We start from the raw sequence: 27,440 nt of genomic DNA, 5'->3' as shown, positions 1-27,440 counted from the left end.
TAACATCACCCCCAATGGGGAAAAAAGAGCCTATCCTATAAGGTCAGAAACAAGACCAGGATGTCCACTCTCACCACTTTTATTCAGCATGGTACTAGAAGTCCTAAACACAGCAATCAGATAACACAAAGAAATAAAAGACATCCATATTAGTAAGGAAGAAGTATAACTTTCATCCTTTGCAGATATGATATGATATATATGATACTATACAGAGAAAACCTGAAAGACTACACACACACACACACACACACACACACACACACACACACACACAGGCTAGAACTGAGAAAATGAATTCAGTAAAGTTGTAGAATTCAAAATCAGTGTGCAGAAATCTATTGCATTTCTATACACTAATAATGAAGCAGCAGAAAGTGGAATTAAGAAAATAATCCCATTTGTAATTGCACCAAAAATAATAAGATACCTAGGAATAAACATAACCAGAGAGGTGAAGGATCTATACTCTGAAAACTTTAAAACACTGACAAAAGAAATTGAAGATGACACAATGAAATGGAAAGACATTCCATGCTTATGGACTAGAAGAACAAATATTGTTAAAATATGTATACTACTCAAAGAAATCTACACATTTAATGCAATCCCTATCAACTTACCAACAGCATTTTTCACAGAATTAGAAAAAACAGTCCTAAAATTTTTATGGAATTGCAAAAGATCCCAAATCGCCAAAACAAACTTGAAAAAGAAAAGCAAAACTGGAGTGATCACAATTTCAGACTTCAAGTTACACTACAAAGCTGTAGTAATGAAAACAGTGTGGACTGGCACAAAAATAGACATACAGATGAATGGAACAGAATAGAAAATCCAGAAATAAACCCACAGTTTTCTGGTCAATTAATCTTTGACAAAGCAGGAAAGAATATCCAAGAATATCTCCTTGACAAATGGTATTGAGAAAACTGGACAGCAACATGCAAAAGAATTAAACTGAACCACTTTCTTACACCATACACAAAAATAAATTCAAAATGAATTAAAGACCTAAACATGAAACCTGAAACCATAAAAATCCTAAAAGAGAACACAAGCAATAATTCTCTTGACAACTTTCCATGGCAACTTTTTTCTAGAAAGGTTCCCTGAGGCAAGGGGTACAAAAACAAAAATAAGCTCGGGACTGCATCAAAAAAGGAAGCTTCTGCACAGTGAAGGAAACACTGAATGGAAGAAGATATTTGCAAATGACATATCTAATAAAGGATTAGTATCCAAAATATAAAAAGAACTTTCTATGACTCAACACCCAGAAAAGAAATAATTCAATTAGAAATAGGCAGAAAACATGAACAGACATTCCTCCAAATAAGACATACAGATGGCCAACACATTCATAAAAAGATGCTCAACACCACTTATCTTCACAGAAATGCAAACCAAAACTACAATGAGAGATGACCTCACACCTGTCAGAATGGCTAAAATCAGTAACATAGGAAACAACAGGTGTTGACAAGGATGTGGAGGAAGAGGAACCCTTGGGGTGCCTGGGTGGCTCAGTCGGTTAAGTGACTCTTGGTTTTGGCTCAGGTCATGATCTCATGGTTTGTGAATTTGAGCTCTGCATCAGGCTCTGTGCTGGTAGTGCGAGCCTGCTTGGGATTCTCTCTCTCCCTCTCTCTCTGCCCCTTCCCCATTTGTACTGTCTCTCTCTCTCAAAAATAAGTAAATAAAAACTTTTTTAAAAAAAGGAACCCTCTTGAACTATTGGTAGGAATGCAAACTGGTGCAGCCACTATGGAAAACAGTATGGAGGTTCCTCAAAAAATTAAAAACAGAAGTACCTGAGGCGCCTGGGTGGCTCAGTCAGTTAAGCATCTGACTCTTGATTTTGGCTCAGGTCATAATCTCAGTTTGTGAGATTGAGCCCCGTATCAGGCTCTGCGCTGACAGCATGGAGCCTGCTTGGGATTCTCTCTCTCCTTCTCCCCTGCCCATGCCCTCTTCAAAAAAATAAACATTAAAAAAAATAAACTACCCTATAATCCAGCAATTGCCCTACTGGGTATTTACACAAAGAATACAAAAACACTAATTCAAAGGGATACATATACCCCTATATTTATAGCAGAAGTATTTACAATAGTCAATATATGGAAGCAGCCCAAGTGTCCATTGATAGATGAATGGATAAAGATGTGGTATATATATCCAGTGGAATATTATTCAGCTATAAAATAGAATGAAATCTTGCTATTTCAGTGACATAGATGGAGCTAAAGACTATAATGCTAAGTGAAATAAGTCAATCAGAGAAAGACAAATACCATATAATTTTACTCATATGTGGAATTTAAGAAAAGAAAAACAAATGAGCAAAAGGAAATGAAAGAGGCAAACCAAGAAACAGACTCATAAGTATAGAGAACAAACTGGATGGTTATCAGAGGCAGGTAGATGGGTTCGAAGATGGGTGGAATAGGTGATGGGGATTAAGGAATTCACTTGTCATGATGAGCACTGAGTGTTTAATATAAACAATAAAAAAAATCCCTTCTCCCCAGAAGTTAATATTTGTGTATATAATGTGAATTGAAAATAAACAGCAATTTCATTTTTTAAAAATGCAATGGCATCTTTCACAGATTTAGAACAAATAATCCTAAGAATTTGTATGGAACTACTGCAAGACCCTGAACAGCCAAAGTAATCTTGAGAAAGAACAACAGAACTGGAGCTATCACTCTTCCTAATTTCAAAGTATACTACTAAGCTATAGAAATCAAAACAGTATGGTACTGGCACAAAAACACAGACCAATGGAACAGAATACAGAGTCCAGAAATAAACCCATGGTTAATTAGTTTACAAGAATATATAATGGGAAAAAGACAGTCTCTTCAATAAATGATGCTCGGAAAAATGTGCAAAAGAATGAAACTGGACCACTTTCTTATACCATATACAAAAATAAACCCCAAATGGATTAAAGACCTGGGGCGTCTGGGTGGCTCAGTCAGTTGAGCATACAACTCTTCATTTCAGCTCAGTCCTGATTCCAGGGTCATGGGAACAAGTCCTGCATCAGGCTGTGTGCTGGGTATGGATTCTACTTAAGATTCTCTCTCTCTTCCTCTGCCCCTCTCTCCTGCTCTCTCTCTAAAAAAAAAGAAAAAAGAAAAAAAAAAACATTTTTTAATTAAAAGTAAAAAAGCTTTTGCTAGTAAAGGAAACCATCAATAAAACAAAAAGGCAACTCAATGAATGGGAGAGGATATTTGCAAATGATTTATCCAATAAAAAATTACTATTCAAAATATATAAAGAACTTATAGAACTCAACACCAAAAAACCACAATCTGATTAAAAAAAAACAGGTGGGAGACCAGAATAAACATTTTCCAAAGAAGGCATACAAATGGCCAATGGATACAGGAAAAGATACCCAATATCACTAATCATCAAGGAAATGCACATCAAAACCACAATGAGATATCACCTCTCAGAACGGCTGGTATTAAAAGACAAGAAATAACAAGTGTTGGCAAGGATGTGGAGAAAAGGGAATGTAAATTGGTACAGCCATTGTGGAAAACAGTATGGAGGTTCCCCCCAAAATTAAAAATAGAGCTCCTGTGTGATACAGCAATTTCCCTTCTGGGTACTTATCTGAAGAAAATGAAAAGATATCTGCACTCCTGTATTCATGGCAGCACTATTTAAAATAGCCAAGATATAGAAGCAACCTAAGTGTCCATCGGTAGATGAACGGATAAAGGTGTGTGTGTGTGTGTATGAAAAGATACACACACACACACACACACACACACACACACACACACACACACACTGGAATATTACTCAGCCATTAAAAGAATGAAATCTTGCCATTTGTGATAACATGGGTGGACCTAGGAGTATTATTCTAAGTGAAATAAGTCAGAGAAAGGCAGATACTGTAGGATTTCACTTGTATGTAGTGAACAAAAAGCAAAACAAATGAACAAACAAAACCTAAACAGACTAATAAATGCAGAGAATGAACTTGTGGTTGCCAGATGGGAGGAGATGGGGGTGGTGAGAATGAGCAAAGTAGGTGATGGGGATTAAGGGGTACAAACTTCCAATTATAAAAGAAGACCTGGAGATGTAGTAAAGTACAATATAAGCAATATAGTCAGTAATATTATAATAACTTTGTATGGTGATAGATGGTGATTACACTTCTGGTGACTATTTCATAGTGTTCGTAAATGTTGAATCAGTATGTTGTATCTGAACCTAATATTGTATGTTATCTGTACCTTAACAAAGGTGCATGTGCGTGCGCACGCACACACACACAATTAGACGTGATTGTTAAATAATCTTTTTGTTGGTATCATTTGTGAATGAGAATAACATATAACCTCTTGTATCAGTACTTTAATTTTACACATTCAGTCTCTTTAGAACATTAATCATTTTTCAAAAGTTGTGCATCACTAGGTAGCTAAGCTACCTAAGTAACTAAAGTTGTCTAGATTAAAAGTTCCATATTTTACTATATTTAAAGAAACCTGTGCTTTATTTTTCAGAAATAAAACACTTGAGAAACAGTGAGCATAAGTAGCCAAATATTAACTTATAAAAACAGGATTTTAGAGTAATGGCTAGGGAAATATAGCCCTAGTTACAACATGGTATCTTTCTCAGAAACCTTTCATGTTACAGATATGGTAAGAAAAACCCTTCTTGTCAGTTCAGTCTGTATCCTTGAGGTACGCTGAGCTCTGTTTTTCTCCCGTGGCTACATAACTTCTCTTAGTTTTAGCCACATATATGTAGTCTATTTTCTCTGGTTAGGCTTTTAGAACTAATCATGTGAGAGGTTTGTTTACTTTTCCAGTTCCCTACTCTCACAGATTTTCTTCTGTTCCCAAATGCCTGTAGAAAGTCATTACAAAATATTTGATAAGGTTGGAGTTGTAAAAGCCATCTGTCATCTTTCTTTTCCTGATCAGAAGGAGATCTTTTCTTGTTAATGCCCTCCTCCTCTCTTCCTAAGTTTGTGCACACAGAGGAAATATTCATTCATTTAGGTGCCTTACACCCCTCAACAACTTCAGAAAATGACTTTAGTGGAAAACTACCTTAGGTAAAGGGCTGACATCCCAATTTAAACACAATACATTGGATCAACTGGTTTCATAAGGATTGTTCTACTGAAGTGACCCTATTAATTTAGTTTCTAATGGTTGTTATCTTATATATAAAATATCCTTAAAGATGAATTAAAAATGCTTTGTTTTTCTTAAATAACTGAGTTTTAGTAATTTATTTTTTGCCTCCCCCCACAATTTTTTATTTTGCTTTCATTTTCTTTCCTGTATTCTAACATAATAAATTGAATACATTTCTCCTGTTTTAGGCTCTTGAAAATCACTTACAACAAAAACATTCTGCAGAGCTTCAGTCATTAAAAGATGCACATAGAGAGTCAATGGAGGGCTTCCGGATAGAAATGGAACAGGAACTTCAGACTCTTCGGTTTGAATTAGAAGATGAAGGAAAGGCTATGCTTGGTATTTTGAAAGGATTATAATCTTGTCATATTTATTTGTATCGTCTTTAAAATTCAACATGAAATGACAAAGTTTTATTTTTAATTTTTGACACACCAAAATGAGTATCTAAGTGTTTTGCATATTTGAAGTTACCAGATGAAGAGGTGAGTATGGAGGAGTAGAATGGATAGAACACAATGAAGTGAGGTCCCCTCACCTTTCTCCGTACTCTGGCTATGTAAGCAGCACTCACTGGGGCTTCCACCTATTAAGAGACTAAAAGGAGTTGCCCTGACTTTCCAGTGACCGAAAGGAGTAGATAAGTATGGAGGCACACGTCCTTAGACATGATAGTCATATGGGTTGTTTGTTTTTGTTTGTTTGTTTTTTTTTTCCACTTCAGGATTTTGTTTGTATGAGAAAACTCTTTAGGTCTGACTTTTTGTTTAGGTATTTTTCAGATATTTTTTATTGGGATTTTAATCTTTGAAGTGTTCAAATCACTACCCTTCTTATGAAGAGATCAGTTGAGTTTTGAAGAAATACTGCATAGGTATTTAAAGAGTTTGGGGGTGGGGGATTTGGTGTTGTTTGGTAACTTTATTCCTACCATCTCATTTTCCTTCTGTTTGTTTTTTTCCCCAAAATCTCTTAATATAAGTTTTTATTGTATGTTGTCACATTTCAGTGGCATATGCTTTCCAAGTAGGAATTGGAAACAGAGAAGCCCAAAGTGTTGTGAATACTTTAGGCCTCAAAGGCAAAGCCATTTGACCCAATACATCATCTCTATTATTGCTGGGAGTCCTAGGCCAGGTCGTCATAGTTCTCTCCTCTTCCTCTGTGACAAGACACTGCGATAGCCAGGGTGAAAATCATAGTGAGAATGTTTATCAAACATTTGTGGAATACCTGTTTACATGCTACAGAAACTGCTGAGCAAGGAGAACTAAAAAGTAAACTGCTGCTCTGTCTTTACATACAAGGAGCATACAGTCCAATGCAGAGGTAGCCTTTGGAGAATTCTGGCCCAAGGGAAGCACAGACTTTCCACAACTGTATGAAAAGAAGTAGAAACAGGCCAAGTGTTAGCACTATTGTTTAGTCCATTGAAACTTGATTAAATGCCTCTTTGTTGACAAAAGGACTTTTTGTGATTTTAATTAAACTTTTTTATTTGGAGATAATTATAGATTCATACGAGCTTGTAAGAAGTAATACAGAGAGATCCTCTGAACACTTTAGACAGTTTCCCCCAGTGGTAACATCTTTCAAAACTGTAGTTCATATCACAACCAGGATACTGACATTGATACTGTCAAGACACAGAACACTCCCATTACCATGAGGATCCCATTTATAGCAACACCTACTTCCCTTTCCTCCCCACCTTTGATGCCTGGTAACCATTAATCTGTTATCCATTTCTATTATTTTGTCATTTAAAAAATGTTATAAATGGAATAACATATCACCTTTTGGTGATTGTTTTTTTTTCACTCAGCATAATTCTCTGGAGATTCATCCAGGTTGTCGTATGTATCAATAGTTTGTCCCTTTTTATTGCTGAAGGACAATTGTTATTCTTTACCCATTGAAGGACATCTGGTGTTTTCAGTTTTGTGTAAGAGTAAGCTTTCATTTCTCTGAGATAAATGCCTAGGAGGAAAGTTGCTGGATCATATGATGATTGTAGGTTTAGTTAAGAAACTGTTTTCCAGAGTGGCTGTACCTTTTCACATTCTCACCAGCAATGAATGAGTGACAGTTTCTTTCACATCCTTACCAGCATTTGATGTCACTGTTTTGTATTTTAGCCATTCAGATAGGAGTGTGGTATTACCTCATTGTGAATTTTACTTTGCACTTCTCTAATGGCTACTTATGTTGAACATGTTTTCATGTATTCATTTGCCATCTGTATATCTTTTCTAACTGGATTGTTTGTATTTTTACTGTTGAGTTTTGGGAGTTCTTCGTGTATTCTAGGTACCAGTCCTTTGTCAGGATCCTTCAGGTCTACATTTTGCACCCCTTATACTATTAAAATTACTGTCCCTGAAGTCACCATTGAACTTTGAAATTCCAAATTCATATATTCTCACTAGCTCTCATCATATTTGCTCTGTCTGCATCATTTGACCTCTTTGACCTTCTTGAATCTTCTTTTCCCATTGGTCTCCATGATCATATACTCACCACACTGCATTCTGACCTCTGCTTTTTAAGAATCTTCACTTGCTGGTCCTGTTTTCTGTGCATCTGTTAAATATGGCTGTTTCCCAATCTTTAGTCCCCAGCCTTTTGGTCTGTTTTTCAGTCTTCAGGCTTTTCCCGGTTGATTGGATTCACAGCTATGGCTCCAACTACTATCTATTGTGCTAGTGATTCCAAATATGTATTTCGAGACCGAACTCCTTTCCTTGTGAATTAGATTTCTATTTCATATTGCATATTAGAAAGTTAGATGTTGCAAATTATATTCTATATTTTTAAATATTAGCTTACCATCTTTCTGAAGTCCAAAGTGTATTGCCATTCCTGTACCTTCCATTTTAACTAAGAGTGTCACTGTTTACCCAGTTGCCCAAGCCAGGAAGCTAGGAGAACTTATTTTCTTTTGCTTCCACATTCTGTTATTTCCTCCACTTTTCATAGTCATATCATTTTTCACCTGGGTTATTGTCATAACCTTCTCGCTGATCTTTATTCCTTCAGTTCATCCTTCAGACTCCAGTCTGGCTAATCTGTGTAAGACTCAAATCTCACCATGTAACTTCCCAACTTTAAATCCTTCACTGATTCCCATGTACCACCTCACTGCCTGTCAAGTTTTTCCACTGAAGCCGCCCTTCATACCAGGGGAGACTAAACTTATGCCCTATGTGGAGGCCTCAGGAAGAGCCTAAATTGACTAGCTACAAGCACAGCATTTCTTTGAAGTCATCTTATGTTTTAGCTTTAGAATATATAATTTGCATTTTACTCACATCTCCTTTGTATTAACATGAAAGTAATGACTTTCCCCTAAATCTTTAAGTACAGTTCATGTTTCAGATGATGATATTGTATACCCTAAAAGTCGCTCAGATATACTGCCACACGTATCCCAGACTGAGAACCATGAACCTAAACATAAAGTAAAAAGCATTTTATGCTACAACTTTCTCAGACTGGGCTCCATTTTCTTTCCAGTATGACCACATGTTCTGTGGGCATCTGCCACACCATCTTCCTATAGTTTACCTGATAAACTAGGTTCTCTCTGCTTTTGCATATCTTATCCCTTTCTCATTTATGCTTTTCTCTTTCTCCACTTGGAGAACCCCTACTCAGTGCTATAGACTGAGGCCCTGTGACAGTTCCTTTGTGATAGCATTCCTAATTTCCTTCTCCTAGGAAATGGTGCTTCCACTGCTGTGCTTTCATTATAACTAATATACATTTCTGATATTCCACTTAATTCCCTGGCATGATGCCTTTCCCTGTAGCCTATGCAGTTATTAGAACAGGGTCATATTTTGTTCTCCCTTAGTATAGTACCTGACATTCAGTAAATGTGGATTGTATCGAATAATCTCAAATTCAAATAAAAATGATGATTTACAAATCACTAAGAGCACTCACCAGCCAGTGCTTAACATCTTTCAGAAATATTGTGGAAGAATTCTTACCTGGGTGGGAAGTTGCTTCCTAAATGAATATATGTTGTGGTATTATTCAGCTTTAAAATGATGTTATTCCAGTAGTGAATGAGAAAAGTTAAAAATATTTCATTTCCATTAGCACCTTACTGCCAAACTCAAAGCATATATGGAAATTCCTTGATCTGTTGAGCAGATGAAAATTTTCTTGTTCTTATCAAAGCTGGATGACCTTTAAATTCATGACATTCTATGACAGTCTATGATATTTTAATGGGCATATACAAGTGTCCTAATTTTAAAAATAATATTCTGTGACCTTTATAATTTTTACGTAAAGTATCAGTAATATTTTTCAATATACTAAAGCTCTTTTTTCCCTCGGATTCCAGCTTCCTTACGATCAGAACTAAACCATCAACATGCGGCTGCAATTGATTTGTTACGGCACAGTCATCATCAAGAATTGGCAGCTGCTAAAATGGAATTAGAGCGAAGCGTAGATATTAGCAGAAGACAGGTAAAGAAGAACATGTTATGTGATGATTCCCTAAATGTGGATAGATCTGAATGTTCACAATTTTCTGAAAATTTTGTAATAACTAGTATTTACATTAGTTACTATTTGCTACCTATATTGAAGAGCTTTATTTTTAAAGGGAAATAAGGTAATTTGACTTATTATATCGGTCATAAAATTACATTTTATGACTTTTTAATTGAATATATTGAATTTTACTTGCATCCTGAGAAAGCGATCAATGAAATATGAATAACACAAAGAGTGAAGACAGAATACTATAAAACAGCATTGTCTATAGGCGAACCTCTTCTGTATCTGCTATCTACTGTGATAGTCACTGGCCACATGGGCCAAATATGTCTAGTGTGACCGAGGACCAGGATTTTCAATTTTGTTTAATTTTAAATCATTTAAACTTGAATTTAAATAGTCATGCTGGATAGCATAGCTAGGGAAGTAGTAGGTCCTCAAAAAAAAAAAAAAAAAAAAAAAAGATATTTCCATACCACTCTAGCACAGGTAATATTTATGCTTTTTAAACTTTGCTCTTTAATGAAGTATACTTCCTTTAATTAGAGAATTTATGATCTTGAATATATGTCTATCCAGGTGGATGGATTTCTAGGCATAGTGTAATGAAGTCCATTATTTTTTAGACTTAAGACTTTTACTTTGTTAGTCTTTAGCTATGTTAAATGATCAGCTCAAATTTTCTCTTCATTGCTATGAAGTTTTAAATGAGCCACCTTATAATCATGGAGGGAAGTTCTATCTTCAACTATGCTAACACTGAAATTGACAATATCTAGTAGACATTGTGAAAAACAGTGACTTCTAGGAATATGGAAGGGAGCTTATCTTTCAGACAAGGTAACTGTTAGATCAGCACAAAGCAGACAAAGTCTGCTTTCTAAACCATATGATATGTGTGTGTCGGGATGGCCTCCCTAGATGCAGGGAATTTTTAGATCAAAGGACAGTGGTGCCAGCATTTTACTGTAAGCCCATGTAACTTGGTGAGTATGTAGGAGCCCTGCATTCTAATTTCAGCTCTGCCATTCATATACATCCTCCTTGAACAGGTATCTCTTGGGTATTGGTTTCCTTGTCTGTAAAATGTGTGGGAAATTGCATTTTATGGTCTTTTGGGCCTCTTGTCACCCTGATATTATCCATATAAACTGTATCCATATAAACACTTCATATATATATGGAAAAAGAAGAGCCTTTAGATTTTTTTCAGCAGTTTGTTTCGAAGCAGTGTCATTACATTTGACATTCCAGTATGTCATTTTCTTTCCTTTAGATAAATGCAGAAAGCAAATACTAGAATACGTTTAAGAATTATTTGTAGGGGTACCTGGGTGGCCGAGTTGGTAGAGCATGCAATTCTTGATCTCGGGGTTGTGAGTCCAAGTTCCGCATAGAGCTTACTTTAAAAAATAATTATTTGTATTTTGCAGAGTAAGGAACATATGTGTAGAATAACAGATCTACAAGAGGAATTAAGGCACAGAGAGCATCACATCTCAGACTTGGATAAGGAGGTACAGCACCTTCATGAAAATATAAGTGCCCTAACCAAAGAATTGGAATTTAAGGGGAAAGAAATTCTCAGAATACGAAGTGAATCTAACCAACAGATGAGGTATGTCATTAATCATAACAGACATAATATACAGTGTTACCTGAAAGACTGCTATAATAGTAGTTAGCAATACATGCTTATTTTTATGACTAGACTGCCTTCTCATAGATATTGAAGACCACTCCTTTATTTGTTGATGGCTGTAATTTAGAACATAGATAAAATGTTGGTATTTTGAATAATAGGTATGTATTCATTAACTTTGGAAACTATACAATTAACTAAAATCTTTATAAAATGTAATTTAAAAAGCATTAAAGGAGACAACTTTAACAAACTCAAAGATAGGAGCAAAGTAAGTTATTTTAGGCTATTTCCATTAATTTTCTCTATATTATACATAAAACCATTTCAAATCTGTAGAATATAAAGTTTTGAAAGCTTGATTTCAGAATAACATTTTCTTAACCAAAAATAAACAGGTTGCATGAACAAGATTTAAACAAGAGACTTGAAAAAGAGCTGGATGTCATGACAGCAGACCACCTCAGAGAGAAAAATATCATGCGGGCAGATTTTAATAAGACTAACGAGCTACTCAAGGAAATAAATGCAGCTTTACAAGTGTCGTAAGTCATATTATATTAAAGAAAATTCGTATGTGGGACATAAACTGAGGAGACTGTGTCTAACCTCAGATTAGCTATTCTTTTTAAATCTAATTAAGGGATACTTAAAAAATAAAACATAAGTGCTATATTCCAGATGGTAATTGCAGTATGATATTTTACTTAATGAGCATAAGGCAATTGAATGATTGTTTCTCAGCTGCCACTGTTCTGGTTCTGCTAGGACAGTCCTTGCCTAAAGCCTGTCCCTCAGGATCTTGAACCGACATGCCATGGTGAAAACTCCAAAGATGTCCATTATATAATATTAAATACAAAGGGCATATTGTGGCCAAAAGGAATATTATGATCCTATACATAAACTAATAATACATATTTTATATACAAATATCAAAAAATCTTGAAAAACAAATACAGAATTTTAATGACAGTACTTCCATCTAGAGAATGGATTACAGGGTATTGGAGGTGGGGAAGAGCAAAAACTATAAAAATATTTTATACTCTACAGAGAGATTGTTGGAATTCATACAAACATTTAATATTGATTTGAAAAATTAGTGCAAGTTAAACATCACAGATAGTTACTATTCATACATAGTAACTCCAGTATTGTTAAAACCAAGATTTATCACTGTTGCCTAATGTTTTAAGAAAGTATTTAATAGCTTTTCTCTTTTGTCCACATTTCTAAACTCTTATAGCCAATGTGCAAATAACATTCACTCCATCTCTGTGCCCTAAACCCTGGTCCAACTTAAATTATTTTAGAATTAATTAATCTACTCTAAACTGCTGCGGCTGCAAATGGTTTATTCACCTTTAGTCTATCTTCTTCCAGTCAATTTAAAATGCTGAATAAAAATATGTAAATATCTCCACATAGTTCAGTAAAGTCAAAGTAGTGACTAATCCCGTTAACCTTAGTCTCAAAGTGAAACTTAAACTCCTAGTGTCACTGTGCCTTATTCACCTGTGTCCACCACACTGACAGTTTCCTTCTGAGATTCTGTTATGTTTCCTCTACAGTCTAGAATAATCTGTTGTTACTACCCGATTACCTATCCCCATCTAAATATCTCCTCACATTTTATTCATTTAACTGATTAAGCTTCATAGTTGCTATTACGTATATGTAACATATACAACCACATTCACTTCAGCTGAAACAAAAAACAGACCCCAGTTGTTGGCATTTACTTCAGTGGTGGCTTCTGAAGTGAGGTACTCTGCAATGGACACACAGGATTTTCGCATTAGTAGGCACTTGAATGTTTCCTGAATGCATTTTTTGAGAATTCTAACATTTATCACATTATGAAGTTATACTTGAAATGATGAGGAGACCTGTGAGATCATTTTCCCAGTCATGATGATTTCTGGTGTTTCCTGGTTTTGGAGGTAATATTTAAATCCTTTTGAGCTACAGTAAGAGCTCAGGTATCTTCCATGTAGAAGAGTGCATCCATCACCTTAGGCATTTTGCAAAAATTAGTTACAGTAAACCCCACTTTTGGCTTTCCCTTCTCCTGGCCTCAGTGTTACTCATTGGGCAGAGGCTGAAATCCTGGTATCTCCCTCTTCACAGTCTGAAAAAACATGCTCACAAAAATAACCTGTGTCTATCCGTGTGTCCTGTCTCCTTAGGAATGTTAATTTACAAAGATTAAAGATTTGTTTCTACTTTATTCTGTTTTATAGGGTTTTACACATTAGGAATTTTCAGTAGATAGTAAATAACTTAGTTTTGCTAATTATGGTAATTTTTAATTGAATTAGTATTACTCATGAGTCAAATATTTTATCTGCTTTTCTAGGTCTACCATTTGTTTTATACTTCAGCTAGATCCATGTTAACCAACTGTATTTCTTTTTCCACCAGAAAAAGACTAGTTGCTATCATACAACTAGTCTCTAGTTTAGGTATTTACTCTTTTAGTTGAAACCAAACACACACACAAATAAATGTATTTAGACCAGGGCTGCCCAGATTTGTCTACGATAACGAAAATGTCCTGTATCTGCTCTGCCCAGTACGGTTGTTACTAGCCACAATGGCTGTTGACCATTTGAATTGTGGCTAGTGCCACCAAGGAATTGAATTTTTAATTTCATTTTAATTAATTTAAATGTAAATAGCCACATATGGACTAGTGGCTACCATATTGGGAAAGCACAGTTTCTTGTTTTTGTTTTTTTGAGAGAGACAGAGACAGACAGAGTTTGCAAGCAGGGGAGGGATAGAGACAGAGGGAAACACCGGATCCGAAGCAGGCTTCAGGCTCTGAGCTGTTGGCACAGAACCCAATGCGACACTCGAACTCACAAATCGCAAGATCATCATGACCTGAGCCAAAGTCAGACAATTAACCAACTGAGCCACCCAGGCACCCCTGGAAAGCACAATTTTAGACAGTTGAGATATTTCTGCCTTATATCCTTAAATGCAGCCTGCTTGGATCTGCTGAATGCCTTCATCAGTGGTGGTGAGCAGGGAGACTGCATTCCAGGTTAAGGAGCTGGGGGGACAACATTTGAACTATTCTTAGCCTGTTGCAAAGGACTACGGACACCTTACTGAAGTTCCTAATCAACTGCATGCTAACTTTAAGTCTTTGAAATTGGAAAAGCCCTGTGGAATCATAGAAGTAGGTGGTAGTGGAAGGGCTGCAGCATTATGGGTCAGGCTGAAGCCTGAAGTGGAAGGGCCTCTCGAGCAGCTGGAAGCTTTATTTCTGTTCCTGCCCCAAACCCTGTTTGGACTTCAGGGAAGAGGGGAATGGAAATTTAAAGAATGGAAAGGTACCCTCTAAACATTGTAGAAATGGTGATGAGTTCTGTAGTTATGGAATGATTACTAGAAAACCCCCTCTCTAGTGCTAGGTACTCAAGTCTTAGATTTTCTGATATTCTATAGAAACTATTTTATTTTCCTGAGTGGGATAGTAGTAAAACCCTTGTGTCTAATATGTCATAGTTTTTGTTTGTTTTAGAAACAAATGAGAGAATGGCTGTTTTAAAGAACTTTAAGCTAGGGGCGCCTGGGTGGCGCAGTCGGTTAAGCGTCCGACTTCAGCCAGGTCACGATCTCGCGGTCCGTGAGTTTGAGCCCCGCGTCAGGCTCTGGGCTGATGGCTCGGAGCCTGGAGCCTGTTTCCGATTCTGTGTCTCCCTCTCTCTCTGCCCCTCCCCCATTCATGCTCTGTCTCTCTCTGTCCCAAAAATAAAAAAAATAAAAAAAATAAAGAACTTTAAGCCAAATCTAAATCTATATAGAATGTGGATGGGGTCATGACATCTTTATTATGCAAAAAGGGGAGTTCAGAGATTATTATTGATTGTCTAAGTTTACATTAACTTCTCACTGTACTGAAACAAAAAGAGTTTCTTCTTGGGGGAAGCAGAGTTTTCTGTATGGGGCCTTTAAGTAGGTAAGTAATCCCTAATTGAAAAAACACTCCACCATATTGGAATTACCACTCTTTAAAAGTTGTTGATAAAAGAGTTCTTTTATCTATACTACTCTAATCATCTTTTGTTGTTGTTGTTTGATTTTTAAATTACCATTCAGGTTGTGTTCATAAGTTTTGTGAGGTAAGGAGATAGTAGTCTGTGCCCATAAATTATGGGGAAAGAAAGGTTCAACATTAAACTTCTTCAATTATTGTATTTCCTTTCCTTAAACTGTAGAGAAGGATGGTATAATAGAGTTTATTTTTATATAGTTAAGATTCTAAAATATATGTGTGCCAATACTGTTTGGCCTATAATCTCAATTTGCTGACTTTGTCAATTATTTTTATAAAGCATAGGAGTACTGCCACCTTGAAAAGTTTTTTATATGTTTTATACAGATTTTTTATGTATTCATATTTTTGGTTTGTGTTGTTCATGAACCCTAGACATTGACCTATATATTCTCAGAGCCAAAAAAAATCAGGGCATGCATGCCTGGGGAGAATCCAACAGTGACCTAATTAGTAATTATATATGTTTTAATTCTGTTTTCTCTAGTATTTTTTTAATTTTTAAAAAAATTTTTAATATGAAATTTATTGTCAAATTGGTTTCCATACAACACCCAGTGCTCCTCCCAACAGGTGCCCTCCTCAATGCCCATCACCCACCCTCCCACCCCCCATCAACCCTCAGTTTATTCTCAGTTTTTAAGAGTCTCTTATGGTTTGGCTCTCTCCCTTAACTTTTTTTTCCCCTTTCTCCTCCCCCATAGTCTTCTGTTCTCAGTATTACTTTTAATGTGAATCTGTATTTTGAGTAAAAGACTATACAAACTTGTACATTTCCCCTCAAGGCAGTGTTTCCCAGGCTTTATTAACCTTTCAGAATTTGGTCATTTCTGGCTACCAGCTACCTTTGATACGGTTTTCATATTTTTAATTGACTCATTATAACTTAAAAAATTTAACAGGAAAACTTGATTATTTCTGCAGTAAAACCATTATCACTACTGAAAAATCATATCCATTTTTCTTTTTTTTTTAAACGTTTATTTTTGAGAGACAGAGTGTGAGCAGGGGAGGGGCAGAGAGAGGGGGAGACACAGAATCAGAAGCAGGCTCCAGGCTCTGAGCTGTCAGCACAGAGCCCAACAGGGGGCTTGAAACCACAAAACATGACCTGAGCTGAAGTTGGATGCTCAACCAACTGAGCCACCTAGGCGCCCCGTATCCATTTTTCTAAATAGAAGTTAGGCTGGGGCACCTGGATGGCTCACTTGGTCAAGCATCCTTACCATTCTTGTGGGTTCTTGAGTTTGAGCCCCACATTGGGCTCCATGCTGTGACAGTGCAGAGCTGTTTGGCCCTCCCCCACCCATTCTGTCTGTCTGTCTGTCTGTCTCTCTCTCTCAAAATAAATAAACTTTAAAAATAAGTAAATAAATAGAAGCTAGGCTGTAATTATACAAATGTAAATTCTGTGAAAATACCACAATGTTATTAGATCCTAGCTAGCTATTTGATGCTGCAGGCCTGCCCAAGTGGTATGAAGTAGGGTAATAAGCATATGTTATAAAGGCCATTTAAGATACATAGAACAAAACTGTGACTTTTTTCCTTCTTGTGACCAGAAAGATTAAAGGAGAATAAACTAAGATCATTTCCTGTACCACCAGTTGTTCACACCTAGTCTTTAGGAAGCAGTGCTGGCCTAGAGGTCACAGGGGCAACTGAAGAAAGAGATTGTTGACCAGCGTTGGCTTGAAATGGATCAGAGTAACACCGAGGGTTCTTCCTGTTAGAATTTTGAAAGACTTGGTAATTCTGGAAATATATTTGCAAGTTGAATCTAGATCATTTTACTTGTTCTCTCCTTTAATGCTTTCCCATTTATATTTATATGAATGGTTTCTTCAATTTAATCAATTATTTTTTCCCTTTAATATCCAGGTATCTTTTAAAAGGTGTGTGTGTGTGTGTGTGTGTGTGTGTGTGTGAGAGAGAGAGAGAGAGAGAGAGAGAGAGAGAGAGAGAGAGAGAGAAAGTCATTTTGTGGAGAGGATTAACTGATGACAGTTTTGTAGGTAAAGCATGCTTAACCTAAATGAGAACTTACACTAGAATTGAGGCTCAGAGCAAAAAAGATGGGTCACGGGTTGTAAGTGATTTAGACTCACTTTTCCTTAACTTCTCATTGTACTAGAACTAAAATAATAGACATAATAGTTTTATTTTTTTTAATTTTGTTCTGTTTTGGGTTTTTTTTTTTCCATAATAGTTTTAAATAAGGTGTTGAGTTTTTTAGTGACCATTTACTGCCAAGTATTCTTGTTTAGCTGCAGGAAGCAGTTCAAAAATCTTGTATTTTGTGTTTAATGATAAAGTTCTACAGTGACATCTTGTGGCTACTCCAGTGTTAAACCCAATGCCTTTTTCCTTGACTGGATTATTGTTTCTCAAGCTTCTTAAAACTGTTGCCCTTAAAACACCGTATCACTATAAAATGCAAGTCCCTTTATGTGAGCCCAGTGAAATCACATCTTTCACTCAGTCTGCATGGTCACAAAAGAACAGAAGTAAAGACAGTGAAACTAACCTCAAACTGAACTGACAAAGACCAACTGATTCTGAGACTGCCCCTTCCTAACCCCACACTTCCCTTCACCCACACACCTCCCTAAACCCTCTAGATTAGAACTTTAGCTTGGAGTGAGTTAGTGTAGGAGTTTACTAAAATTCCTAAAGTACACAGAGATTCTTGTACCCCTTTAGAATTAGGGGGTGGGAGTAGATCACAGAATCCTAGAAGACAGATTGTCTACGAGTTATTCAGTATTTGTTGAGTGAATAAGGTTTTCTGTGTGTCTTCATCCACCATGATTTTATTGAGCTTAATTTCTATCCTTTTATTTTCAAAGGAGTGAATTTTTAAGTCGTTCTACTTAAATTTTCTAAAATTGAAAGTACTTCTTCTGTAGCAGTTTCCATTTGCATCCTCTTCATTCTGCCTTGTCTTATATTTTTGGACCCTGCATGGTCTGTGGAGCCTCTGCTCATAAAGGGTGGCCTCTATCCTGGAGTCTTCAGTGGCATTCATTCCTGTTGCCTTCTCGTCTCACTCAGGGCAGAAAAAGGGAAAAATGAAATTATCTGATGTACCTTTTTTGGAGTGTAATGTATTAGCTGATAATACAGAATTTTTAAGTTGAGTTTCCCATAAACCGGAAAAGAATGATGTTATTATATGTGTCCTTTGTTTCCCTTTCCTCTGTATCTTTTCTTGTCCCTTGTCCCTTTTCGATACGTTACCAATCCTTATGTCATCACACAGGAGTATAATTTTGGTAAGTTCTCCTGATAGTGAGCCTACAATTCCAGCATCAAACCTGTATTTAGAGGTATTATTCAATATATCATTTCTTCTACAGAACTTACCTCACCTCATCCCCACACACTGTTGAATGACTTACAATGAGTGAATTCTTCCAAAAGTAACCTGCAAAGTCTTTAATAAACATCCTCTACCCTGTAGAGCCTTTAATAAGGCTATTTAATAAGATATTTTAGCTTTAATAGCTTTAATAAGCTATTGAGGCAACCATGTTATTCTGAAAAGTTTTAAGGAAAAAAGTTTGGTTTTAAATTTTGTATGTGTTCAGCTGGACTATTTTGAAAACTGCAGGTATTAAAAAGGATGTGTCTGAGTCCTATCAATGAACTAAAGGTTTCTTGTTTTCAGACTAGAAGAAATGGAAGAAAAATATCTAATGAGAGAATCAAAACCAGAAGATATACAGATGATTACAGAATTAAAAGCCATGCTTACAGAAAGAGACCAAGTCATAAAGAAACTAATTGTAAGATTTGTGGGGGGAGGGGGAGGTTGTAACCATGTTAGTAATCAATAGACTGTGGGTTGGCAAAACATGGAAAAGTATTAAGTAATGCTAAGTGAAAATTGAAAGTATAAACTATATGCATTGTGATTGAAAGTTTATTAAAATGTTCATGAATTAAGAAATACAAAGTAATTAAAAATTTTAAATTTGGTATTAGGGTAAAGGGATTGTGCTTCTTTTCAGTATTTTTTTAAGAGTCTTTTTTAGGACATATGTTTAAATAATATGTCATTGCCAATGTACAGTTAGTATACGTTTGAAGTTATATACAATGTACAGCTAATATACTATATGAACAATATGCATATTGTTCATGTAGAATTAGAGTTGGATAGGAAAGAAGAGTCAACACATGCATGCATCATCCTGTACCGTATACTTCCAGTTAGTCATGTTAACTTACCCTGATCCAAAGGGATATTCCATGGGAAAAGGGTTCCATTTTGTTAGGGTTCTAAGAAAGGCTTCAGGCTCTCTCTTAAGAGTCTCGGTCCAAACTGAGGTGTTAGGGTCTCTGACCAGTCCATCAGGGAAGAAAACACAGATTTAACAATAAATAGACTGCCTTCATTGAAGCTATTATTCTTCAAGAATAAGAAATACACAAATGTTTCATAATTCATGAAACATTTTAGAGTCTTCTGATCCATAATTATTGTTTTTTACTATCACTAAAAAAGAAAAATCTTTCAGAGTAAAACTAAAAATAGAATGCTAATCACTCTATTGGCTCACTGATCTCTTCAACTGAAAACTATGGACATTAGCATGAAAAGAGAGCCTAGAAGCATTTATTTCTGAAGTCCTTTTTCTTTAACTTATCTATGTTAGCATCTAGGAAAGCTATCCTGTTGGCTGGGACTAGAAGTTCCTGCCAAAAGCAGCAGGTCATAGATTGGGGTTCATTATGGAGCCAGGAGCAGACATTGGCAAGATTTCCCAGGCATTGTGAACATGAGCACAGCCCTCATAGATTGCTTTGATCACCTTACATTCCACACATGAAGTTATTAGCAAATATATTAAGTATATTTCATCCATGGTAGAAACAGCTTTTCCAGTTCTTAGTGAGCATACGTCACAGATATAGTTGTATTTTATCCTCACAACAGGATAGGTATCAGACTTCAAAGAATAAAACAAACTCAAAGCAACACCTAGTTGGTGACAGACTAGGAATCCAGCTAAGGGTTGTTCTACATGCTTTCCACTATACCTTGATTCTGTGGACTCTGAAGTACGTGGGCTGAGATTAATGATACAAAAGGTAGTGGTAACTAAGAAGGGAATGAAGAATCTAGTTCTACTAGAGCACAGTCCTGCATTTCACACTCATGTATTTATTTCCTAAAGTTTAGTTGTTCAGTTGACATATACTGGTCACGCGAAAGGCAAAGATTTATCTCTATGTAGGTCACTGTTTCTCTGGTCAGTGATTACCATTGCTGTAATACAGCTGACCCTTGAATAATGCAGGGGTTAGGGACACCAACTCTGTGCACAGTTGAAAATCCACATATAACTGGATTCCCTCAAAACTGAATTACTAATAGACTACTGTTGACTGGAAGCCCTGCCGATACCAAAGTCAGTTAACACTTATTTTGTATATGTATCATTACTGTATTCTTATAATAAAGTAAGCTAGAAAGAAAAATGTCACTATGAAAATACATTTACAGTACTCTACTGTATTTATATAAAAAAAAATCAGTGTGTAAATGTACCCACACAGTTCAAACCTGTATTATTCAAAAGTTAACTGAACATTGAGGTTTCAGGGAGGAGATTAAGCAAGATGAAATGTATTTGCAGTACTGAAGATAATGCTGTATCAGTATCACCTTTATAGAAACAACAAAACCATGCACACAACTCCATGAATGTAAGTTAAGCATGTTCAAACTGCACAGCCTGCAGTTTGGAATAGAGATGGGACCAAGGAAACCATTTCGATCCAATCTTGAAGGGAAAAGTTATTAAAGGGTAGAGAAGGTGCTCGCTTCAGCAGCACATATACTAAAATTGGAACGATACAGAGAAGATTAGCATGGCCCCTGTGCAAGGATGACACACAAATTCGTGAAGCGTTCCATATTTAAAAAAAAAAATAAAAAAGAAAGGGTAGAGAAGAGTCTCAAAGCATAGGGTATTGAAAGGTTTTGATAACCATCCCACCAGCAGTCCTTAAGACACTGGCAATCAGATTTAGAAACCTTTGAGGTGCCTGGGTAGCCAAATCGGTTAAGCGTCCAACTTTGGCTCAGGTCACAATCTCACGGTTTATGAGTGAGCCTCGCGTGGGGCTCTGTGCTGACAGCTCAGAGCCTGGAGCCTGCTTCGGATTCTGTGCCTCCCTCTCTCCTGCCCCTCCCCTGCTCATGTTCGCTCTCTCTCTCTCTCTCTCTCTCTCAAAAATAAACATTAAAAATTTTTTTTTTAATCTTTGATGAACAAGGTATATAAATCTTCAGGTTTTATATTAAATTTTGAATGGAATGGCATTTATACATTACAGTTTTAAATTTTCAATAGAAAATGTCTAAGTGACGTTTATAATTCTTTTGCATAGGAGGATAATAAATTTTATCAGCTGGAATTAGTCAATCGAGAAACTAACTTCAACAAAATGTTTAACTCAAGCCCTTCTGTTGGTGTTATTAATCCATTGACTAAGGTATGTGCTATAAACACCATAAAATAGGGATGTAGTTTAAAACTTGCTTTAAAAATTTTAATATTTAGAGCAGCATAGGATAAAGCTTACAAACAATGTTTTCAATTTAATATTTAGGACTAAAATCTATGAATTCTTTATGTATACATTTTCACTGAACGAGGCTAATATTTTTGTTGAGAATTCTTATTCCTTAAAACATTTTATTAATTATAAACCCTTGGTTTCTACCATTTTGTTTTTCATATCTCCAAAGAAAACTAACTTTTAAATCTCCTCAGGATAATTTCTTGTCATTTTCTTGGTGTTCACTATTCTCTGTGGGATCCTAAAGGTACTCCAGCCCTGTATACACAACAGCTCTCCCTAACGTAAAGCCTAAGGCCTGCCATCTTAATGGACCTTGCATTGGACATGTATTTTGTTGCCTACTAGTCTTTGGAAAAAGGCTTTACTTCTCTCAGTCTTAGGACCTCTCATGACAATTAAAATTGAAGATGACCCATTTTTTGGGCCATCTTTGTTACTCTCTTAGGACAGATAGAAGAGCCTTGTAGACAAATGAGATGGGCATGGCTAAGTCTTACACATCTTTGTACCCCAGCTTCCTGTGGCTCCCCTCATAGTGCTTTGGGTATAGTAGGTAATCAATAAATATTTGTTCAGTTGCAAACTTTATCACATATTCTATAAGCTACCACAGGTAAGTGAATAAAGCAAATAAGAATAAATAATTATATTGGCTTCACAGGAACTTATATATCTTCTGGAAGACATCAGTAATAGAAATAAAGTACTAGTGGTAAAGCTGTCTTTTGATTCAGATTTAATTAATTTGCCCATCATGCCTAATTTCTATTAGGCCCTTAGCCAGAAACTTTTGCTTTCAAAGCTCATAAAAATTTCTCTGTTAAGAACATGGGATTCTATCCTTCCTTCACAAGTTAAAGTGCTCCAAACTTTAAACTTAAACCTTTAACATAGAGTGACTTAAATGTTTTATGAAACAGAATGACTAAAGTAGGGAGGCATATAGCTTCAGAGCCTAAAATACTGCCTGGCACATTGAAGGTTCTCAGTAAATAATTGGTGAATGAATTAATATAGTTAGTTTCAGTTTTTAAGTCCATAATTTAGGGTGAAATAAGCTTTTAATTAGAGAGCAAGATTATGAGACTTGCTGAAACAAGATCATAAAAAGGAAAATATTTCTAATATATTTTGCGGAATTACAGTTTTAGCTATAAAACCATTACCGTAGAACTTTATAATAATACTTTTATAATAACACCAATAACACTTTTATAATAATAATATTTTTTATTTCTTCAAATAGTAACCTTAAATGGGTTTATTTAATGCCCTCTGGTGACCAGAACAAGAAAATGCACACATCTTTGTTAATTTTTGAATGACTTCACCTTTCACTAATATTGTGATTCTAGAAGATATCCTTTCTGTTTTCAGTTATGCTAAAGACTCTTTGTCAGAGACTCCATGACTGACAGAATATGACAGAGGGCAATCTGTAGATAGCAAGATCATTACTTTGTAAATAAAGGAAAAAGGCCAATTAGGCTTTTTTTTTTTAAACACTCGAATCATTTTGCAGAAAAATAGTTCATAAATTTAACTAGTACACATTTAGTAAAAGATGGGAGTATTAAAAATATCTTGCAACTTGTGAATTTTTATTCTGCACAGCAAGATGAGTGCGAATAAAATAGAGACTTAAGTTAATGATTTGTAAACTGATAGGTTTTGATACTCTGCGATTATATTCCTCTTGCTATCTGCTTTTAAAGACCAACTAGAAAATAAAAAAAGATGGATCACTTTTGTTTTATATCCTTTAAATGCTTTTAAAAGATTATGAGCCAATTAGTGATACTACCAACTGGGAAATGAGATTTAATTATGCAGACTTAATTTTCTCTCGTAAGGCAGCTTTGGGTCTTAAGTGGAAATGTGGAATATGTCTCAAACTATTGTGCCAAGTATTTTTTCACTTCCTCTTTTTTCCAGACAAGGACTGCCTCCCTTTGACAGAAGGCTAAAGTTCACGGACATCTCTTTAAAACTGTTTAACTTTATACCTTCTTCTCCTAATTTGAGCCCAAATCCGTTTAGCCTTGTGGTATCTGCAAGACCTGCTCCTTCCCCATTTCCTCACAGTATTCTTTACCCTTTGGCGTTCTTTCCATCTCCTCCCCTCCCCATGAACACCAATCCTCATTCTTTTCTGGCCCAGGAGCATGTCTGTCTGTGAGGATTCCATGTAGATAAAGAACACCTCCAAGGATCCCCAGACCACACTTTGGGTGACACTGGTTCATTTTAACATCCCAATTTAACGTAAAGCTTCCGAAAATTTTCCATGCCAAATTTATATCTTCTACTATTCCTATTTTCTCATTTGTCCTTATACAGGGACTATCCTCACATGTATTATTTTTAATGCAGCAAAAGAAGAAGAATGATAAATCACCAACAAACAGGTTTGTGAGTGTTCCCAATCTAAGTGCTCTGGAATCTGGTGGAGTGGGCAACGGACATCCTAACCGCCTGGCTCCCATTCCTAATTCTCCAGTCCACGATACCGAGTTCAACAGCAGCAAACCACTTCCACAGCCAGTGCCACCTAAAGAGCCCAAGACATTTTTGAGGTGAGCCCCGTCTCACCAATGATTTTTTTTTCTCTTTTCTTTTTTAACCTGAGAAATTTACCTTCTTACATTGCAGAAATTCACTACTTTAAGGACAGCCTAGGGAAAAAAACATATTACTGTGAAATCTTTTCAAAATATATTTATCACTTCTCTAGAGAACTTCTTTTTGGCTCTTAAGATTTTTTAAAATTTCTTGTCAGTTTTTCTATATACTGAAAGAAGTGCTAATTCTTAATATTTATGGATAGTTGCTTCATTTTGAGTATTGTAGCCAATTTTTTCACTAATCATCTTTATTACAGAACTTTAAATTATTTTTTATTTCTGTTATATTTTTTCACTCTCTTGTTTGCCAGGCTTATTTACAAATATATATGCTTACTGCCAAAATAAAATATATGTAAGCTCTGGGAACTTCATGATCTACGTAAGCAAAAAATAAAAAAAAAATTTTTACCATTGACATTCCAATTTTAAGTTAAACTCGGACTTGATTAAATGCATTCACAAGGAGAATTTGAATGAAACCCAATTGTTTATCCATTAAATAAAGTCAGAAAGTACTGGTTTTTGGTAAATGTTTACCTTACTATTACTGATTCTGTGCTGCTTTAAATTTACTGTTTAACTTATTCCTACTAAATCTCAGCTGTGTCACCAGTAATAGCCTTACAGGTAGACTATCTTTTTCTAGGGTAAGTGATTACATAGTTAATGACAAATTATTTTAAAGAGAAAAAATAGCAAGAATGAAAATAGTCAAATACGTTTTGAATGTGTCTCCTGCTAAATATTTTGTGTTGCTTATTTTCCCTTGTGCATGGGTATGTTCAGGTATCAGTAAGATGCATGTGCATGAGCTCAAGGAACATGACTACTGGAGTTTCCATTACACATTGTTGCGTGCCTTGTAATTTCCCCCAAAGACGGTAGGGATTCTTTTATTTTCTCAACTAGCCCAAAGACTCTTTAGTTAGAATTAAGTATAAATTTGAACTTTGAAGATGGAGGGGAAACTGGCTTCTGAGTGGTACTCCTTTCCCCCTAGAGTATTTGCTTATGGAATTATGATAGTTCAATATAAATATACATGTAGTAAAAATACTGAACCATGGCTTAGTTACTTAAGTTAGTTATATTTGAGGATACATCTGTAAAAACCAAATGCTTCTGTCAGATTCTGAAATTTTAATTAACTAGAAGAAAAGGTGCTGAAAAAGAGGAATGTTATCTTATTCTTATTTCTGACAGTTCCTCCTGAATTTTCTTTATTCAAAGAAGGTGACATTATTTTTCTCAACTGTCTGGATTTTGGGGGGTTTTTTGTAATTTTTTGTAATTGTTTTGATGTGGCTCCTCCTTAACTGACTTCATCTGAGCTGCTGATGCACTCTCACGCTCTCATGGAGTGGAGAACCCAATCTAGTGTAGAGGGGTCTACAAAACACATCTAATGCAGGGAACCACTTGTGGTCATCTACACTGGTGTTTCTTTGTGCTTTTCCCTTCGTTTTGCAAAACAGCTTAATGCTGGGTTACATGTCTCTCTTTTTTTATGAATTCAGTCCTCCTCAGAGTGAAGCTTCCCCGGTGGCTTCTCCCGATCCCCAGCGCCAGGAGTGGTTTGCCCGGTACTTCACGTTCTGAAAGAGTAGTGTTGGCAACAGCTCTGTGTGGACTGTTCCTAAGAGCATGACCTTATACAGACCATTATGTGAACAGGCTTTCCTATGTCAGACACTGTGAATGAGAAAGTATTTGTCTCTCCAATTTGCAAATACACTATTTCCTGTGATATTTACTGGAATCACTCTACTATATTATGTGTGTAATTATAACAGTTATTTTTATTTGAGATGGAAGAGTCTTTAACCTTTGTAATTACTGCATAATAAATTTTGTTAGAACAAACAGTGCTTTTCATTTTTTTCTAGTAAGTTTGAGTTTTTAAGTATTTTTTAATTCTAGGTAAGACTTACCCAAAAAGTGTTTTCTGAAAAAAGTTTTCCTGCATAATAACAAAATATCAAATTATTTGACTTCAATAATCAAAACAAAATCAGGATAGGTAAATCTGATTTGTTCCATTACCATGTGTAATATAAACTGTGTCCTCTAAATTTACAAGACTATAATGAAAACACTTGTGGAAATTGTAGATTTTCAACTATAGAAAATACTGCTGACTTATTTATAGTGTATTTTACTACTCTGATAGTTGGGGATCTAGAGCTTCTAATACAGTTAGTATCTATGATTAATATTTATGGCCAAAGGCTATTTGGTAGAGACAGTTCTATCGTAATTTGTCTTAGGAATTAGTTTGTTACTGACACATGGACTCAACTACTACTCAACAACTGGAGTGCCAAATTTAGTTGATTAAGCAATGTAGATTTTAGAAAAATCTGGGTGAACAAGATAAATACAAATACCTGGTCTATGAATGATTGTAACAACAACAAAGACCAATTTTTTAAATGGTTACTATGTGTCAAACACTGTGCTCAGGGGCAGTAGAAAGATCATGTTATTTAATCTTCACCAAATCTTCAAGAAACAAACCACTGTGTATGAGTGTGCACAGTTGGCATGTTCTTATAAGTTATCCTGGAAAAAAAAGTTTATATAAAATACTTGCTCTGAATTTTTTTCTTCAACTGAGAATAAATTTTCTAAGAAAAGTGGTTAATGCTTATTTCAGAAAACAAATCTAGTTATAAGCACTTATTCCCATACCTAACTTGTATATATCTGCTATTTGGAGATTATTTACCAAGGAATTGATGATTAGTACTCATGCAGGTGACTGTGCTAGACACAGATATACAGAGATG

At 35.6% G+C, this 27,440-nt stretch overlaps 1 protein-coding gene and 1 non-coding gene across 4 annotated transcripts in view; both read left to right on the top strand.

Moving 5' to 3' along the window:
• The window catches only part of FAM184A (family with sequence similarity 184 member A), a 121,982-nt gene extending 95,474 nt beyond the window's left edge, over positions 1-26,508 (top strand). The window contains exons 11-19 of one of the 3 annotated variants that reach the window (XR_007462840.1): positions 5,381-5,534; positions 9,553-9,680; positions 11,147-11,331; positions 11,754-11,900; positions 19,098-19,215; positions 21,830-21,934; positions 24,365-24,600; positions 25,438-25,532; positions 26,169-26,257. Coding sequence is in view for 2 of the 3 variants with exons in the window: in XM_049654256.1 (XP_049510213.1) it covers positions 5,381-5,534; positions 9,553-9,680; positions 11,147-11,331; positions 11,754-11,900; positions 19,098-19,215; positions 21,830-21,934; positions 24,365-24,600; positions 26,169-26,250 (1,155 nt within the window). In the remaining variant the exon portion in view is untranslated. Of the gene's footprint in view, positions 1-5,380; positions 5,535-9,552; positions 9,681-11,146; positions 11,332-11,753; positions 11,901-19,097; positions 19,216-21,829; positions 21,935-24,364; positions 24,601-25,437; positions 25,533-26,168 lie in introns of all 3 variants that reach the window. The other 2 variants (XM_049654257.1, XM_049654256.1) reach the window with 2 other exon arrangements.
• On the top strand, positions 21,253-21,359 carry LOC125939255 (U6 spliceosomal RNA). Its single transcript, XR_007462996.1, has one exon. It is a non-coding gene; the product is annotated as a U6 spliceosomal RNA (small nuclear RNA).
• Positions 26,509-27,440: the final 932 nt, after the last annotated feature.

This window comes from Panthera uncia (genome assembly GCF_023721935.1).
Source record: "Panthera uncia isolate 11264 chromosome B2 unlocalized genomic scaffold, Puncia_PCG_1.0 HiC_scaffold_24, whole genome shotgun sequence".
Classification (NCBI taxonomy): Eukaryota; Metazoa; Chordata; class Mammalia; order Carnivora; family Felidae; genus Panthera; species Panthera uncia.
This window is presented reverse-complemented; position numbering and strand designations above follow the sequence as displayed.